Raw genomic sequence first — 17,232 nt, forward strand, 5'->3', positions numbered from 1 at the left:
CCTAATGAGTATGCTTGGATTTACTATAAAAAAAAGGATTGGTGTAAATCTAATGAAAACTAACATTATTGTAAATCTCGGATCTTATAAATTGAAAATAACTGTGAATTAATTACAGCCTCCCAAACCAGATGATCTGGCAATCATCTGCTTTACATCTGGAACCACAGGTATGCTCAAAGACCAGTTTGCTTCAGTTAAAAATAATGGTTATTTTAAAATTACTATTTGTGATCGGTATGTTTATCTAAGCTGTGATGTTTTCAATGCAGGATTTCCGAAAGGGGCAATGCTCACTCATGGAAATGTCGTCTCCAACACAGCAGCGTTCATTAAAGTAACGGAGGTAAAGAAATTCACCAGCAAAGGCCTCACTATGATGATTTAGAATGTGGAAATAGGTAACTTAGAGAAAATTTCCAGTAAGAAAGATGATTTTTAAGATTTGTCACAATGCAGTTCCTTTTAAACATGTATCCCTCAAACCAACATAAGATAGTGCGCACTTGTACAGTGAAATTAAAGTTATACGTGATTTTTTAATTTATACAGAAATCTGAAGTTTCCCATCCAATTATATATTTCTCTTTTGATATGATTCCCCTCCTAAAAATGAACTGCAACCAACCTCCTTCAGAAAGCCTCAGAGATAACGGTTGAGGGGACAAATGATAAAAAAGGAAGTTTAAATCAGAGTTAGGTCATAGATCAGAATCCAAGATCAAAGACATTTAGGTTTACTTAAATCTAAATGTCTGCCCAATGAACATGAACCAAGAAGGTGGCTTAAAGACTCTGCTAACTTTAGAGGAGCTGCAGAGATCCACTCCTCTGATTAAGGATTTTATAACTCTTACCTTTGTGGAATTGTGAAAAGAAGTTAGCTATTGTTAAAAGTCAGTCATAAGAGGCTCATTATACCGTTTGATGCTAAGTTGGACACAATCCAACCCTGGAAGAGGATCCTGTAAGCTTGTCGGAGCCAGATTGAACTTTAGGCCAACGAACAAAGTGATGTGACATCATACAGCATCATCACCTGAGTGGAACATGGCGGAGGCAGCATCATGATCTAGGAAGCAAACCTACTAGAGAATGCAAAATATAAGACAGGCTGTTATGTTGCAACAAGTTGTTGCAACATAACAGCCCTAAAAGTACCTCCAGCTACAATCTAATGTTTTAAATCAGAGGAACTGTCATCGTGGTACATGTATACATATATACACTAAACATGTTAGAGTTTTCTTTTTTTTTTTTTTTAAAGAAGCAAAAACATTTCATTCCAGTACAGTTATTATATATTTTATTTTGTCACGAATAAGCTAAAAACAAAAACACATTGAAATTAGAGGTTGCATTGGACATTATAAAAGTGTTGATTCTTTAGCAAGGCATTGTTCATGTGTAGATGTGTAGTTAGACGTTGTCTGTCTGTCTTTTTTCTTCCCTTCCTTTTTCTGTGACCGGCTGTCCAGGGAACACTAAAGCCCAGTTCCAAAGATGTGCTCATCTCCTTCCTCCCTTTGGCACACATGTTTGAGAGGGTGGTGGAGGTACAGTAGCTGAGTGATCTAACCTGCACACATGCATGTGTTTTCTTCTGCAGATACACTGCATGCTGAGCGTCCATGACATTCATGTATCCTATCTCCCCCTAGCTCACATGTTTGAACGGGTTGTGCAGGTATGTTGTGGATCTAATGTACTATGAATATTCTCTGCTATAACAAATAAATTGCACGTGGCAAATTTTTATTTTATGTATTTATTTATTTGCGTGTGCAATACTTGGGCAAGCTGCAAATGATAGACAAAGATTGCTATTGCCAATATAAAGAGGTGCAGACGGCATGTAATACTGACAGTTTGAGAGTTGCCTTAAAAGAAAAGCAACCTTTTAAGCCATATATGATCATACTAAATATTATAGTGTTCTTCACATAAGTAGCCTATCTCAAAGTTCTAAGAACAAGAGTTTTAAAAAAAAAGTGTAAATTAAAGTCTTATCGATAGGAGGGGAAATAGAATAAATTCTTTTAAGTTTATCCCACTGATGACAGTCAAGAGATGAAATTTGTTTGAAGATGATGCCCTCTAGTGGGGAAAGAAAGTACTGTTTTGATTTAAATCAGGAATCTGTGTTTTTCTTCCTCAGGGTGTGATCCTTATCCACGGAGCACGGATAGGCTACTTCCAAGGGGACATCCGACTCCTTATGGATGATCTGAAAACTCTGCAGCCAACGGTCTTCCCCGTCGTTCCCCGTCTCCTCAACCGTATGTTTGACAAGGTTAGATAACGCATTCTGTTTCTGCTATTTACTCTGCCTCTCACCTTCCTGTCTCTCTCTTTAACTAGGCTGCTTTTTTAATTATTATATTTGCCTTGGTGTGCAGAAGTTGAGATGATTGTTTCTCTGTAGGTTTTCAGCCAGGCCAACACACCTCTGAGAAGATGGCTGCTGGATTTTGCGTTTAGAAGGAAGGAAGCAGAGCTGAAAAATGGAGTGATGAGAAAGGACAGCATGTGGGATAAACTCATCTTCAAAAAAGTACAGGTAAGGAAGTTCATACATTTTGTTCTTTATAGTTCACAAAAAGTGTAGTAAAAATTTATCCTTAATGTTTGCTACAACTTTGTCTGCACAAACCTGCCCACCCCATGTTGGGTTAAAAACGTAGGATCCTCTCTGTCCATCAGTCTGGCATACATATATTGAAAAACCCTGTAGACCCTTGGTTTACAGTATCTCTCTTTATCAAAAAATAAAGTCCACATAACTTTAAAACATTACCTTTCAGTTTGTATTTTATTTTTCCAGCTGAGCCTGGGCGGTCGGGTGAGACTGGTGATCACCGGAGCAGCCCCCGTATCTCCAACCATTCTGACTTTCCTAAGAGCTGCTCTCGGTTGTCAGGTCAGTCAAATTTATCCTCATCTCTTTTGTCTTAGCCTGGATAGAAATTTATTTATCCTTCTTATTAGAAAGTCAAATGTGTTTTGTTGGAAATGCAGTCGAGGGATCTAAATGATTATAGATAGAGTACTCTACACTCTGATCATATCTCTAAACAAAGCATAGTGTTGGTAGCATCATGCTAAGAGGCTCTTAGTAGTTTATCTTTTATATTTCACTGAATTATGTGGAACAAAGTGTGCATAGTCGGCAGATGTTGGATCCTCATAATGATTTATTTGTCTGAGCTTCTTAATTAATTAAAAAACTTGAAAATAAAGGGAAAAAATGAATAAGCTGAAGGTATGACAAATAAATGTGTTTCAATAAGTTTTCTTTTTATTCTAATTCAGACAATTAATGTTGGTTTTTTTCAGCAATACTACCTTAAATCACTATTTATTGAAGTGTATTTTACTGCGTTTCTCCCAGTTCTATGAAGGCTACGGTCAGACGGAATGCACAGCTGGTTGCACCATGTCCATGCCTGGCGACTGGTCAGCAGGTAAAGGTTTCAGGCTTCATGAAGTGTTGCTTAAGCTTTTTAACAAGAGTAATTTTTTATGTTTATGATGAATGAAGCGTCTAAGAACAATGGTGCTAAAAAAAAAACAGAAAGTAAACATAAATACTGTGTCATCAGGTCACGTCGGGCCTCCTCTGCCATGCAATGCAGTAAAACTGGTGGATGTGNTATATATATACATAGGAATAAGACAATACTGCTTTTAATAGTTGAACTTTTGCTTTAAACAGAAGTTAAAATTGTGCAACACAACATGTAATCACTGAGGCTACTACGTTCTGCCCAGCCTACCTTCCTACTCTGTTCTGTGCATCAGTACTTGTTGAGCTTGTCGCTTCCCCAGAAGTTTATCTTGCAGTGTCTCCTCTGAATGTGTGCATGAACAAGGAATCTGACCTTTGATTCAGCTGCTCACATCGTACCGACATCAGGTATAAATATATAGCCTTGAGAGAAAATAATATAAAAGAAACAGAACACATCTAGAAAGCTGATTTTCTTATTTAGTACGTCTTTGAAGGTTATATCCTTATCGTCAATAATAAACAAAAAGAAGTGTCAAAAGCAAACATGTAGCTACAGACTTTTTTTTCCCCAATGTATAAGATGAATAGTCACAGTACAAACTCTTGACCTTGCGCTGCCTGTCTTAAACAGCTGATATGTCCGTGTTAAGTGGGTTTTGTATTATTTGAAATGTCTTAAACACAAGCAGTCTGTTTCACCCATTGACTTCTTAAGTGGTTATTGTAAAACTTAAGGATCTGTTTCAGCACAAGTGTAAATTAAAGTCTTATTGACAGGAGGGGATCGGCAAAATAGAAATAAGTCGTGCTTTAAGTTTATCCCACTGATGACAGGACAAGAGATGAAATTTATTTGAAGATGGTGCCCTCTAGTGGGGAAAGAAAGTACTGTTTTGATTTAAATCAGGAATCTGTGTTTTTCTTCCTCAGGGTGTGATCCTTATCCACGGAGCACGGATAGGCTACTTCCAAGGGGACATCCGACTCCTTATGGATGATCTGAAAACTCTGCAGCCAACGGTCTTCCCCGTCGTTCCCCGTCTCCTCAACCGTATGTTTGACAAGGTTAGATAACGCATTCTGTTTCTGCTATTTACTCTGCCTCTCACCTTCCTGTCTCTCTCTTTAACTAGGCTGCTTTTTTAATTATTATATTTGCCTTGGTGTGCAGAAGTTGAGATGATTGTTTCTCTGTAGGTTTTCAGCCAGGCCAACACACCTCTGAGAAGATGGCTGCTGGATTTTGCGTTTAGAAGGAAGGAAGCAGAGCTGAAAAATGGAGTGATGAGAAAGGACAGCATGTGGGATAAACTCATCTTCAAAAAAGTACAGGTAAGGAAGTTCATACATTTTGTTCTTTATAGTTCACAAAAAGTGTAGTAAAAATTTATCCTTAATGTTTGCTACAACTTTGTCTGCACAAACCTGCCCACCCCATGTTGGGTTAAAAACGTAGGATCCTCTCTGTCCATCAGTCTGGCATACATATATTGAAAAACCCTGTAGACCCTTGGTTTACAGTATCTCTCTTTATCAAAAAATAAAGTCCACATAACTTTAAAACATTACCTTTCAGTTTGTATTTTATTTTTCCAGCTGAGCCTGGGCGGTCGGGTGAGACTGGTGATCACCGGAGCAGCCCCCGTATCTCCAACCATTCTGACTTTCCTAAGAGCTGCTCTCGGTTGTCAGGTCAGTCAAATTTATCCTCATCTCTTTTGTCTTAGCCTGGATAGAAATTTATTTATCCTTCTTATTAGAAAGTCAAATGTGTTTTGTTGGAAATGCAGTCGAGGGATCTAAATGATTATAGATAGAGTACTCTACACTCTGATCATATCTCTAAACAAAGCATAGTGTTGGTAGCATCATGCTAAGAGGCTCTTAGTAGTTTATCTTTTATATTTCACTGAATTATGTGGAACAAAGTGTGCATAGTCGGCAGATATTGGATCCTCATAATGATTTATTTGTCTGAGCTTCTTAATTAATTAAAAAACTTGAAAATAAAGGGAAAAAATGAATAAGCTGGAGGTATGACAAATAAATGTGTTTCAATAAGTTTTCTTTTTATTCTAATTCAGACAATTAATGTTGGTTTTTTTCAGCAATACTACCTTAAATCACTATTTATTGAAGTGTATTTTACTGCGTTTCTCCCAGTTCTATGAAGGCTACGGTCAGACGGAATGCACAGCTGGTTGCACCATGTCCATGCCTGGCGACTGGTCAGCAGGTAAAGGTTTCAGGCTTCATGAAGTGTTGCTTAAGCTTTTTAACAAGAGTAATTTTTTATGTTTATGATGAATGAAGCGTCTAAGAACGATGGTGCTTAAAAAAAAAAAAAAAAACAGAAAGTAAACATAAATACTGTGTCATCAGGTCACGTCGGGCCTCCTCTGCCATGCAATGCAGTAAAACTGGTGGATGTGGCAGAAATGAACTACCTGGCAGCCAACGGAGAAGGAGAGGTGAGAATGCAAATTTATTTTTCTTAGGCTTAGCTGTTAGGGTATCATCCTGTGCACTACTTTTTTAGTTTGTGTTATATTTTTAAATGTAAGATTGCAGCTTGCAGATCATAACATTTCATGTCTGTACCCATGAACTTCATTTACATCTGCAGATTGTTATTTTTTCCTTTAGTAGAGTAAGACATACATAATTCATTTGTGCCAACTTTGTTTTTATTAAACATAAGCGTAGCAACCATTGATCATGAAGGCTCACTGACAGTGTTGTATTACAGTGGTTCCCAACCTTTTTTGACTCATGTAACCCCTTGGCCATTTTATCATACCATGAGTATCTCCTTGGAAAGTGCAACTGATTATAAAATGTAAAACATTAATTTAATCTCCTTAAGTTGAACATTTATTGCTCAGTTATTTCAATATTTTCAATTAGAATAAAATAATAACTTAAATCTGTTGACTGGAAAGTGAAACAGCACTAAAATAAATACAAAAGAAGATTCATTAACAAATATACTTTTTTTGAACAAAAAATGAAGCTCCTCTGAATGAGTCACTTATAGACAAATATTAACTCCATAAATCAGGAAAAAAAAATTGTATCATAATTTACTGTGTTAATGAAACAGTCGGCCTTCTCCTGAATCGCCTGCAATGGGACGTTTTAGCCATTTATCCTTGACTGCAGCTGCTTTGGTGCATTCTTCTCTTGTGACTTTTCACGTTGCCCCTGAGAGCAGTAGTGCAGGTGCACAGCACTGATACCCAATCTAGTCTTTCATGTAAATGTTGATTAGGACATTTTCTTTTTATCTTTTTGGTTGTTAAAATCTTGGTTTATTTTGCATTTGGGTGTTACAAAGAAAAACCCAGCCCAGCCCTGTTTTATTGTAGTTCTTACCTAGGAAGTAAAATATTTACCCCCTGCAATGCATTGGCAGACCCTGTTGTATTCAACAGAATATGAATTAAAAGCAATACTATCTCCAATTTGCATCAAGTTTTTACTAATGTGGCGAATAAATAAAAGAATCTAAAAATGAATTGGTTAAGTTATCTCGTTTCCTTACATAAAACTGCCTTTAGCAAATGTGCATGTTACACAGAAAAAAAAGCTTTAGAAAGGACAAAATATTCTAAAATTGTTTGTACTGTAAATGTGATGTTAGTTAAAATCTCTGAAATATTATGTCAATAACAGTAAGAGGGATTATTTTTTTCCCAGTTAGGCATTGTTGATCTGTGTTTCATTACAGGTTTGTGTGAAAGGACCAAATGTATTCAAGGGATACTTGAATGACCCTGAGAGAACAGCAGAGGCAATAGACAAGGATGGATGGCTGCACACTGGAGACATTGGGAAATGGCTCCCAGTAAGCAAAACACTGGAAAGTAGAACTCTGATTAGAAACTTTCAAGTTTGACGTCATTAAAAGGCCTTCCTATCGATTCCAGAATGGCATTCTGAAGATCGTTGACAGGAAGAAACACATTTTCAAGCTGGCACAAGGAGAGTACATCGCCCCGGAGAAAATAGAGACCGTTTATAATCGAAGCGATCCAGTGGCTCAGATATTTGTTCATGGAGACAGCTTAAAGGTTAAGTATTATAAAAATAACAATAATCTTGTTTTATAATATTGCAAATACGTTGCCTCATTTAATTCTCTTCATGTTTTTTTTAGGCATGCTTGGTGGGGATCGTGGTACCAGATCCAGACTTTTTACCAATGTGGGCCAAGAGAAAAGGATTTGAAGGATCCTACCTCGACCTGTGCAGTAACAAGGTTTGATTCTTACAAAAGCAGTGATGTAATTATGGAGCTCTAGATATACGGTCTTAGCTGTTTTTGATTGCTTTATTGAAGGATGTAAAGGCGGCTATTCTGGAGGACATCCTGGTTTTGGGGAAAGAAGCTGGACTAAAGTCGTTTGAACAAGTGAGTAATGATGGAAAAAAAAAAAGGTCAAAAACTTATCGTATTATTAATTAGTAATGCATCAACTTATGTCAGCAGTATCTGCTGACACACAGCCATTGAGGAATGACTGAGAATACATAATCCAAACCCTGATCCGTATTGACTTTTCTACCTGTTCCATTGTAGGTGAGAGATATTGCATTACATCCTGAGATGTTTACTGTCCAAAACGGTCTGCTGACTCCCACCCTGAAGGCCAAGAGGAACGAACTCCGGAATCACTTCAGAGAGCAGATTGATGAACTTTATGCCAAAATCAAAATGTGAGCTGGAACTGAGAATCCACCACAGCATGGCCTCCCAACAAACCAAATCATTTCTGCAGAAGATTCAAGCTATTTCGTAGAAGGTATTTTAAACAAATTGTACAGGGGCTCAAGAAAAAAAAAATCGCAAAGAGAAAAATTGAGCTTCTCATAATTTCACTGCCATTTGATCTCTTTATGATCAGAACATTCAGGCTCCAGTATTTTTATAGAAACTTTAATTCCAGAAATAATATTCGAACTAAAAAAAAACCTCTATTACATCAACTCAACTATTTATACGCCAAGCTATTTATAAGTTGGTATTTAATATCATCAAGTCTGTAAATAGTTTATTTGCTTGAAAACTGTATTTGTATGGAGAACAGCATGTCTGAGACTCTAGCTATAATCTACTGCATTCCTGTCTGTCTTGTTGAAGAGCTCTTTAAAATGTATAAAGCGAGGTTTAGTCAAGAGTGTTTGGGTTCAGGTGCCTTTGCTTTGTGTTTTTGTAAAGTGCATGTAAAATGTTTAATATATCTGTAGAGTAAAAGCAAAGACTTCTTTGAAGAAGACGTGGCTGACGTTTGTAGCTCTAAGTTGATGCAGTGAACAAACAAAACCCAGAGAAAAAAGGCTTTGGTTTTAAACATCACCAGGAATACTAATTAGACCCATTAATCACAGATTTCTAGTTTTAATACAGCCTTGACCAGCAGATGTATGTTATTAGAAGCTACAACATAAGAAGAGTAATGAAAATGAAACTTTTTTTAGAAGCTGAAGTGATTTTAAATCCCCTTTATAAAAAGGGATCCCTGAAAAACAAAGCTTTAATTGAACTTTTTTTAATGAAAAACAAGATAAATTCTAAGTTTAAATGCTCCTCCTTAGTGTGTTCCAGTATTGATGAGCACAGGGACAATAAAAACCTTGCTGTGTTTACTACAGAATGTAACTCCTTACTGCATCTCTGTGGGGATTTTCAAAGAGTTGTTACCATTTCCAAATCCAACAATTTCCTTTAAAAAAAAAAGTTTAAAACTGAACATTTATGCTGTTATATGTTCAGCCTTCCTGTTATCTGCTAGAAATCGTGCTTTCTCAGATGACTCAACAGGTCAAAGACAGCATTTCCTGTTATTAAGCTTTTTACACCTCCTTTAATCACGATGATGTCAGTTAAACACCCCAATGAGACTGAAACAGGTTTTTTTTATTCTAGTCTTTTCTGCTGCATCATTAAAGCATCTAGAACACTGACTGTTGTCTGGTAGCATTTGGATATGATGGGACCTACTGATCTTAAGATTAAACTTTTGAGTCTCCAGATCATCCTGTAAAGATGATTTCTGGGATTTTTAAGTGTTTAAAGCTACATTTTACAGCATGAAGTGAATTCAGCATGAATTGGATGATGAAACACCAGGTGGTAGCAGGGATCTTTTCATTTAGACCCATAAGTCATGTGTAAACTATCATCTTTGTAAACCACCCTCTGGAAATCTGTTGTTGGGTTTGAAAACAACTTAGTGTCCCTCCCGGTTCCTGGATGCTTAAAGTTTTTATTTACAGTATAAAGAAACATAAAACAACTTTAGACGGCACTCTCCATACAAATTTAAGTTTGTCTGACCAAGTAAGGTACATAAAATGTCACATTCAAAATTACTGTAAAAGTGCATCTCCATTTATTTACAAACCAATTAACTCCAGAAAAGGTTCATTTCAGCAGTTTCACTGATAAATGTTGAGGAAATTATAAACTGTTTATGTTAAGGAAGGGATTTATAATGTTTCTGTTATTCATGTGTTTATAAGAAAATATTTTGCTTTGGCTCAAATTTGTAAAAAAAAAAAACCTTTGAAAAAAGTGTAAATTGTAATAATGTGCTGCTAATATTGACAAAAAATATAGTTTTCTGGGGGCGTGTTTTTTTTTTTTTTTTTTTCAAAGTTTGGCAGCGACTGGGTTTAAGGTAAAGATTTCCCAACAGGCAAATACATTTCACAGAGAAAGAGAAGATTCTCTGAAGGAATTCAAATGTCCCTCCCTTTCTTCAAGCTACCTGAAAAATAAAACGGTCTTCAGATTTCAATATCCTCTGCAAAGCTCAGGATGTCAAATGCTCTGTGATGTTAAAGCTCACATTTTTAACACTCTTGTAACAAAAAGGAGGGAAAAAATGTTTTATTTAAAATTATAAGATATTTGTCAAATAAAATATTTTCTTCCAACATTTTTATTTCCAAGTTTCCTATCAGTTTATTCTATTTTATAGGCCTTTTTGGGGTTTATAGCAGCCTTTATAATGTACAGCTGTGTTGCTTGAGAAGCTTGATTAACAATTATTATTCAGAACCCATATTTTCACGTTAAATGATTGGTTTATGACACATTTATTAAATAAAGAGAATAAAAAGGGAATATTCTGTACTATTAGTAAAATGTGCCATTTTCTCTTTTTACACCTGCATGTCTTCATCCTGAGTTAATAAAAGGTTTGCTTATAGCTGATTTAAATGGGTTTTTATGAGGACGTCAGTTATCGCAGCAGAACACAGTCTCCCTCTAGGAGTCAAAGTCTGCCACACATGTGAGGAGAAGCTGGTCGGAGATCTCTACACTGTTCTCTTCAAAGTCATTCAGGCTCTTCAAATACTCCTGCTCGTCCTGCTCTTTTCCCCACACATCTTCAGGAGTCTCCTCTACCGTACAGACGGAGCCATTTGAGGCCTGGCTGGGCTCGATGTTTCCAGTGTCGTCCATTAAATAGGCCTGATCATCCTCATCCTGTCAGATGAAAGCAGACATGCTCACTATTTATGGAGGCTGTTCTTGAGTACAAATAACCAGAGATTTTAATTTCTTAATCTTTAGTCATTGACATGAACTAACCAGAGTCAGGATGTAGCTGACGCAGATCTCTTGTGGCAGTGGAAAACCTGCAGGAAAGCACCAGTTTACAACTTCTTCTTTTTTTTCTTCCTAAAAATGCTTTTATTTAGAAATTTTGCAGATAATAATGTGATTAAAGGTCACCACTTACTGGAGGACCGGAAGATCCTGCAGTCTGGATCATGACACTTCTGGTACCAGACTTCTTCTTTCAGGTCAACAACAATCCTGCAAAGGAGAAGGAGGCGGGGGGAGTCAGAGGAAAAGAAAACTGTAGGGAGCTTTCAGAAGAACTGGAGGCAAAGTGTGGTGCACACATGATGTTGTTGCTCTTATGAAACCTTCCCACGTTCTCACACCAGCGGTATTTGGCAATGTCATAGACAAGAAGCTGCTCTGCAGCAAAGTAGCTCCATCTTCGAATGCCTGCGGAGATCAGGAAGCAATTTGAGCACAAGGCAGATTCAGATTTTAAAAAATAGCCTGGAAACAAGTCAGTTTATCAGGGGGAAAAAAAATCTAAAATATCCTAAATAAAAACATAATCTTTAATGATTTTATTCTAATGACTCTAGGTCATGTTTGTGGCATAATCAATGCATTAAGACATTTTTAATCATATACAAGTCCCTAAAAAAATATATTATTATATATTTTTATTATAAAAACACAGGCAGTGTGACATTGTAATAATGTAATAGTCCTCTACACTTCAACTTACAAGATAATTACACTAATTAAACCAAACAAAGACCAAGCATTGAAATTTAAGAAACAATAAAAGCAAAGCGAGGCCGGAGAATGTTGCCCAATCCTCTCTGCTGCTCCCCTGACCCGGATTAAACGAGGAGTACAAGTACATAAAGCAAAACCTGAAATAAAATCTTAATACTATGTCTGACGTACCCTGCGGCAGGAATGAGACATTTTAAAGACTGAATATTCCCTTACTTCCCTGAACCCCATCCTTTCTGACCAAGGTTAACACAAAGTTGTCCACTTCTTGGTACGGAGAAGACAGGCAGCCAGACAGTGTTCCTGTAAGAAAAAGACCGGGAGATGTTTGGAATCCAAAGCATTCAGATAGAAAAAAAAGATTAAAAGTAAAACCAAGGACAATTTGTACAATGTATGAATGTATGTATACACAACAAAATAAACTGGTATGATCTAGAAAACAAACATTATTTTTCATTGTTGAGATTACACAAGGAAAAACTGTATTTTAACTTTACTGTTGTAGCAGAATGCATTATTACCAAGCAGATGGCATAATGACTTGAATGGTAGGCAGAAAGGAAATATTGTCACATTTAGAGTTACCTGGATTTGAATCAGATCCCTGCTGGCAGTGAGGCGTTGGGGATTCAGCCTCTTTTTTTTCTGGGGCGTCCCACGTTAGAATCCTCTGGCCCGTGAAACTGAAAAGAAAGTCGAGAGAATGTCCAAAGAAATTAGCTAAGAAATTTTTTTCAAAGCATTACGAAAAACTGGCACGTACCAAATATTACAGACCAAAGAGGCAAAGAATACACTTTCCTCAACAGACATTCCTTTTGCAGGTTTGGCAGCAAACTGGTTGTCCTGAGCCACAGTGAATGCAGCGTTTCTCCCCACCTTAGACGACTTGTACAGCCGAAAGTTCCTGTTCCTGGTGTACACACCTGTTTGTGTGAATTCAAATCAAAATGTTTGAAACGGGAAAAGTTATTTATCAATAGTGGCCCCCCCACCAAAAAGAAAAACTGTAAATAAAAGATGTCCTGTCACTCTTTAAAACTGGAAACAAAGTTTGAGAAACTTGACTTTTTTTTTCTTCAATTTTATGCCAACAAACTTTTTTTTTGGTCAATAATAAATAACAATGATTAAACACACATTTAGCACAAATTAATATTTTCGTTTTAACACCACACACTCACCCAGATCAACAAAAAGACATTTATGACCATCCTTGTTTTTCACCATCAGGAAGCTGAGGTCTCTCTCTTCCTGTTTTCTCCTCTTCATATCTGGACTTTGATCCACCTCAGACACAAGCGCTCTGCGCAAGAATTACACTAACTGATGACAAACCAAAATATATTTCAATAAAAAAAGCCATAAAAAAAGAAAACTGACTGTTTACTGTTGTCCTCCTGTGACACGTCTCTTTCACTTCTGAGTTTGGTGATGATGGGCTGAAGAATAGCATGGATGAATCTACCTAAAAGAAATAAAGGAACATGAGTAAAAATACACGAATATTCAAAAGAAAAAAATAAATATCATGGTTTTCTTGTGGGGCTGAACATACCAACATGGAGGTTGTCTTTAAAAGCCGCGTTTTGTAGCATGAAGATAAGATGGCGACTAAACTTGTCATCCGTGCTGGAGTCCAGGTTCAGGACGTTTTTCACAGAGCATTCAATCCCATAAACCTCCATCAACTTTTCACAGACATACTGTCAACACAACAAAGTCCACGTTTGGACACTCAGAGGCCACTTTATTAGGTATATCTGTTTACCTGAGTGTTCCCACAGACAGCAAATCAGACATCTGGCAGTATTTCAAAGATGGGAAATTGAAATTTAAGAAACGTTTTTTCTGAATATTTCTAGAAAAGCTGATCATGAGTTTAAAGAGAATAGCCTATACAAAAAAAGATACTATTCAGTGAGCTGTGTGGACAGAAATGCCACGCTGGTGTCAATTACATCACTGGACCAGGCTGCTGCTGGTGGATGTATAATGGTGTGGAGGGACATTTAGGCCTCTTTGTACCAGTTGATCCCAGTTCAAGTAACACAGCAGGACCATCTCTTTATACATACTGAGGATCTGACCTTTAATACTTCCTTCCAGCAGCATAATGCTTTTAAACCTAATCTTATCTTGAATTAGCGTTTAGTCTAGTCACCTGGTATGAATCCTATGCAGCTCCTTGGAGATGTGGTAAAACAGGTCACTTGTAGCAAGGATGTGCAGGACTTTTTTATGCTATCATGTCAATATGAAACAACATTTCGGAGGAATTTTACTGACATGTTGAATGTAAGCCATGTAAGATGGGAGGCATTTCAGAAGTTTATAATGAGTTTCTACTGGGGTGAACTGAATAATTTGGCCAAGGGATATCATTATGTGCATCCTTAGGAAGGAAACAACACGGTACTCCTGGTTTATATGTCAAGTAGCAGCATTAAGTCACTTTAGACCAAATATTGCTTCAGTAATTATTTTCCCAGGGATTTTTTATTGTGATTACACTGACACAAGTACAGAGCAATGAAATGAACTCTCTACATTTATAACCCATCCCCTTGAAGAGCTGTGGGTTGCCATTGTTTGGCACTCGGGAAGCAGTGTGGCAGTCTGTGGGAGTGGGGCTCAAACGCAGAACGAAAGGATTTAAAGCTCTATGCCACCTCTCCCCATTGGGGAATAAAACTCCAATTGCATGCTTATTCTCTTTTTAAAGCAACTAAATAAGAAAACAATCTAACAAATAACTTTAAGGGTTCTGCAAAAACATATAAAAGCTCCATAGTTAGAAAGACCTTGACAAAAGCTACATGATATAGAAGATACTGACTGTCATGTTTGATTTTTGATTAAAAATATCACCAACCTGAATAAGCAGAGAGACCATTGATGTCCCGTCACATCCTTGGTTTGAGGGTTTGTGAAACTCCAAGTCAAAGTAAAGCTTGCACACTGCCCCCTCTGGTATCACCTCATAACAATGCATCAAGGACTGGGGGTAAACCCTAAAAAAATGTAGAGGTAGTAAGTAATTAAATGAATTACAAAAACAACAGCAACTGAAGCAAAAACGTGACCTAACCTGTAATAATGCCACAGCTCGCTGTAACTGGTGACCAGAAAAATTCTCTGACCATGTGAAGCCTTTTCTTTTTCAAGGGCAAAAACATGGACGGCCTGTAGACAACATAACGACAGACGTTAGCTGTTTTAGCTTCACACAATGAGAAGAAGCTGCATGTTGCTCATGAAGGCCGTGCCTCTCTACAGCTTTGAGCAAAGCTGATGGCCAGGCTCTGCCGAGGGAAGAGTTTCCAGACAGAGGAGGGCTGGAGGGGCCACAGTCGGGGTTTGTAGGGCGTCGTCAGGGGGTTCTGCTGGAAGGACTGAGCAAGCTGCTCCACTTTCTTCAACCGGTCTCCCCACTTGCTCATTCTAAGGTCCAGCTGATCACTTTCATGCAATTCAACGAGCCGGCAAAAAACAGAGGACTTGTAGCACCAATCCTCTGTTTTCAAAACATAACCCTGTTAAAATAAAAATAAAAGTTGAAATAAAAAACAGATAAAAATAACCCGAGGAGGAAAGGTTGTTAGGAAAGCAGTGAAAATAAAAGGTTTTGAATAAATATACTCAATTTTAGTTTATTGCAGGTTTTTCTTGAATGTGAGAATACACTTTTTTTTTAAAAACATGTATCTTATTGTTTTCATAATTTTGCCAAGTTGAAAACAGAAGCTTACATTTATGGCGGAGATACACTGCAAAGGTTTTACAGTAATGCCTGAAGTAAATAATAATAATAATAAAATAAATAAATAAATACAAAAAAATTACAATAATACAAAAAATAAAATTAAAAATTTTAATTAAAAAATGACTGAAGTAGGGTGGGGGGGTGGGTTCTATACTACATATTAGATAAACATAAGGGTAAAAATTATCTTGTAATAAAACAAAGGCTTCCAATAAGGGGGAAATTTCTTCATTTCAATATTACATAACTAGCAATAGCATAAGAGCAGTGTGTGTGGATAGAATAAACATGTAGTTTCATCTATTTTTGTACAGAAAGTTTGAGTAAAAAAAAAAAAAAAAAACAGGGTTTTAAAAATAAATCAGCACCTCGAAAAACCTTTTCGTTTCAACAATGTTTAACCAGTTATACGTTTATTTTTGTTATAACTAGTTTATAGATTTAGTTCCTTGTTGCTCGGTGTGCTACATTACCAGTGTATTTCCTCTTTGTCTTTCTTCGCTGTTTGGTTCAAAGACGGTGTATTTATGGAGAAAATGTCTAGTTCTAAACAGAATGTAAAAATTAGCTGTTTATGTTTTGGCGCTTCAAAAACCGGAAATGGACTTTCCGAACTCGGGGGGTTTACCTGAAAAGATTCAGCTCGGACTGAATCATAGGAACTCTAGCTTTATTCTATCATTACCTTATAATAATTAAAACAAAATAAAACTAAAATTCATGTAAAGTCAGTTATTTTGTCGGTGTAACACAATTTCCGTTTATAGCCCTCTCATTCACGAATGGTATCATCCGCTTATCCATTTCCTGTATAGCTTTTTTCAAAATAAAATGTATTTATGGAGAAAAAACAGTTGGGAAAAGCGATGTTGTCTAATTCTTTTTATCCAACCCTTTTTTTTAGTTTCTACGTTTTTTTTGTTTTTGTTTTTTTTTTTCTAGTTGGGTAAAAGATTCACACTAAAAAAATGAATAAATGTTTGCACAAATTGTGCCATCTAAGTTGATCAGTGTACATGAAACTAAATTTAGTGATGAAGAACTCTTTTAATTAAATTTAATTGAACTTTATTGATCTCACAATGGAGAAATTAACTCTCTGCATTTAACCCATCCCCTTTGAGGAGAAATGGGCTGCCACTGTGCAGCACCCGGGGAGAAATCAGGGGTTAAGGGTCTTGCTCAGAGACCCAGAGTGGCAGTCTGTGGGAGTGGGTTTTGAACTCACAATTCCAAGCCCTATGCCCTAACCACTCTCCCCCCGTTGAAATAGGATAGACAAAAAAAAGGTACCCTCAAATAATTTGCAGCCTCCTGAGTTCTGCTAATTATCATTTCTTACAATAAAACAACTAACTTACCAAGATTTACCTGCATCTGTAAATCAAGTGTTTTTAATAATTGATAAAGGATTCTGGGAAAAGGACCGAGTTTAATTTTCCATCATGCACAGATGTTTATTTTCATTTTGCCAAAAAAGAAAATAAAACAACTGAAAGAAAACATTGTGCATTGTGTTATAACTTTATACCCTCTTATTAGAACTCTCGCTGCACTGATCAGAAGGAGGAAAGAAAGAAAGAAAGAAAGAAAGAAAGAAAGAAAGAAAGAAAG

The 17,232-nt window shown here is 36.7% G+C and overlaps 2 protein-coding genes across 4 annotated transcripts in view; one reads left to right on the forward strand and one right to left on the reverse strand.

Moving 5' to 3' along the window:
• The window catches only part of acsl1 (acyl-CoA synthetase long-chain family member 1), a 31,437-nt gene extending 21,468 nt beyond the window's left edge, over positions 1-9,969 (forward strand). For 2 of the 3 annotated variants that reach the window (XM_015384887.1, XM_015384888.1), the window contains exons 9-21: positions 119-170; positions 273-346; positions 1,610-1,687; positions 2,159-2,293; positions 2,426-2,560; positions 2,825-2,920; positions 3,392-3,464; positions 5,894-5,982; positions 7,242-7,358; positions 7,441-7,584; positions 7,671-7,772; positions 7,854-7,925; positions 8,094-9,969. In XM_015384887.1, the coding sequence (XP_015240373.1) occupies positions 119-170; positions 273-346; positions 1,610-1,687; positions 2,159-2,293; positions 2,426-2,560; positions 2,825-2,920; positions 3,392-3,464; positions 5,894-5,982; positions 7,242-7,358; positions 7,441-7,584; positions 7,671-7,772; positions 7,854-7,925; positions 8,094-8,234 (1,308 nt within the window). In that variant the 3' untranslated portion in view covers positions 8,235-9,969. Of the gene's footprint in view, positions 1-118; positions 171-272; positions 347-1,478; positions 1,557-1,609; positions 1,688-2,158; positions 2,294-2,425; positions 2,561-2,824; positions 2,921-3,391; positions 3,465-5,893; positions 5,983-7,241; positions 7,359-7,440; positions 7,585-7,670; positions 7,773-7,853; positions 7,926-8,093 lie in introns of all 3 variants that reach the window. The other variant, XM_015384889.1, reaches the window with a different exon arrangement.
• A 170-nt stretch (positions 9,970-10,139) lies between these two features.
• primpol (primase and DNA directed polymerase) lies at positions 10,140-15,383 on the reverse strand. The gene is made up of 13 exons (XM_015384890.1): positions 15,122-15,383; positions 14,944-15,038; positions 14,728-14,866; positions 13,411-13,558; positions 13,236-13,320; positions 13,037-13,158; positions 12,616-12,778; positions 12,438-12,535; positions 12,066-12,152; positions 11,432-11,540; positions 11,266-11,342; positions 11,115-11,161; positions 10,140-11,009 (listed from the first exon to the last, which is right to left on the reverse strand). Exons 1-13 carry the CDS (start codon positions 15,293-15,295, stop codon positions 10,788-10,790), a joined length of 1,566 nt encoding a protein of 521 aa, XP_015240376.1. The 5' UTR covers positions 15,296-15,383; the 3' UTR covers positions 10,140-10,787.
• Between the last annotated feature and the right edge of the window lie 1,849 nt (positions 15,384-17,232).

This window comes from Cyprinodon variegatus, unplaced genomic scaffold, assembly GCF_000732505.1.
Source record: "Cyprinodon variegatus isolate N-32 unplaced genomic scaffold, C_variegatus-1.0 Scaffold326, whole genome shotgun sequence".
NCBI classification, from domain to species: Eukaryota; Metazoa; Chordata; class Actinopteri; order Cyprinodontiformes; family Cyprinodontidae; genus Cyprinodon; species Cyprinodon variegatus.

Coding starts and splice junctions, on each gene's coding strand:
- primpol (XM_015384890.1), bottom strand. CDS start 15,295: ATGAGCAAGTGGGGAGACCGGTTGAAGAAAGTGGAGCAGCTTGCTCAG. Junction 13,559..14,727: donor TGGTCTCTCTGCTTATTCAG/GTTGGTGATATT, acceptor TTGTGTTGACAG/TATGTCTGTGAAAAGTTGAT. Junction 11,162..11,265: donor CAGGATCTTCCGGTCCTCCA/GTAAGTGGTGAC, acceptor GCTTTCCTGCAG/GTTTTCCACTGCCACAAGAG.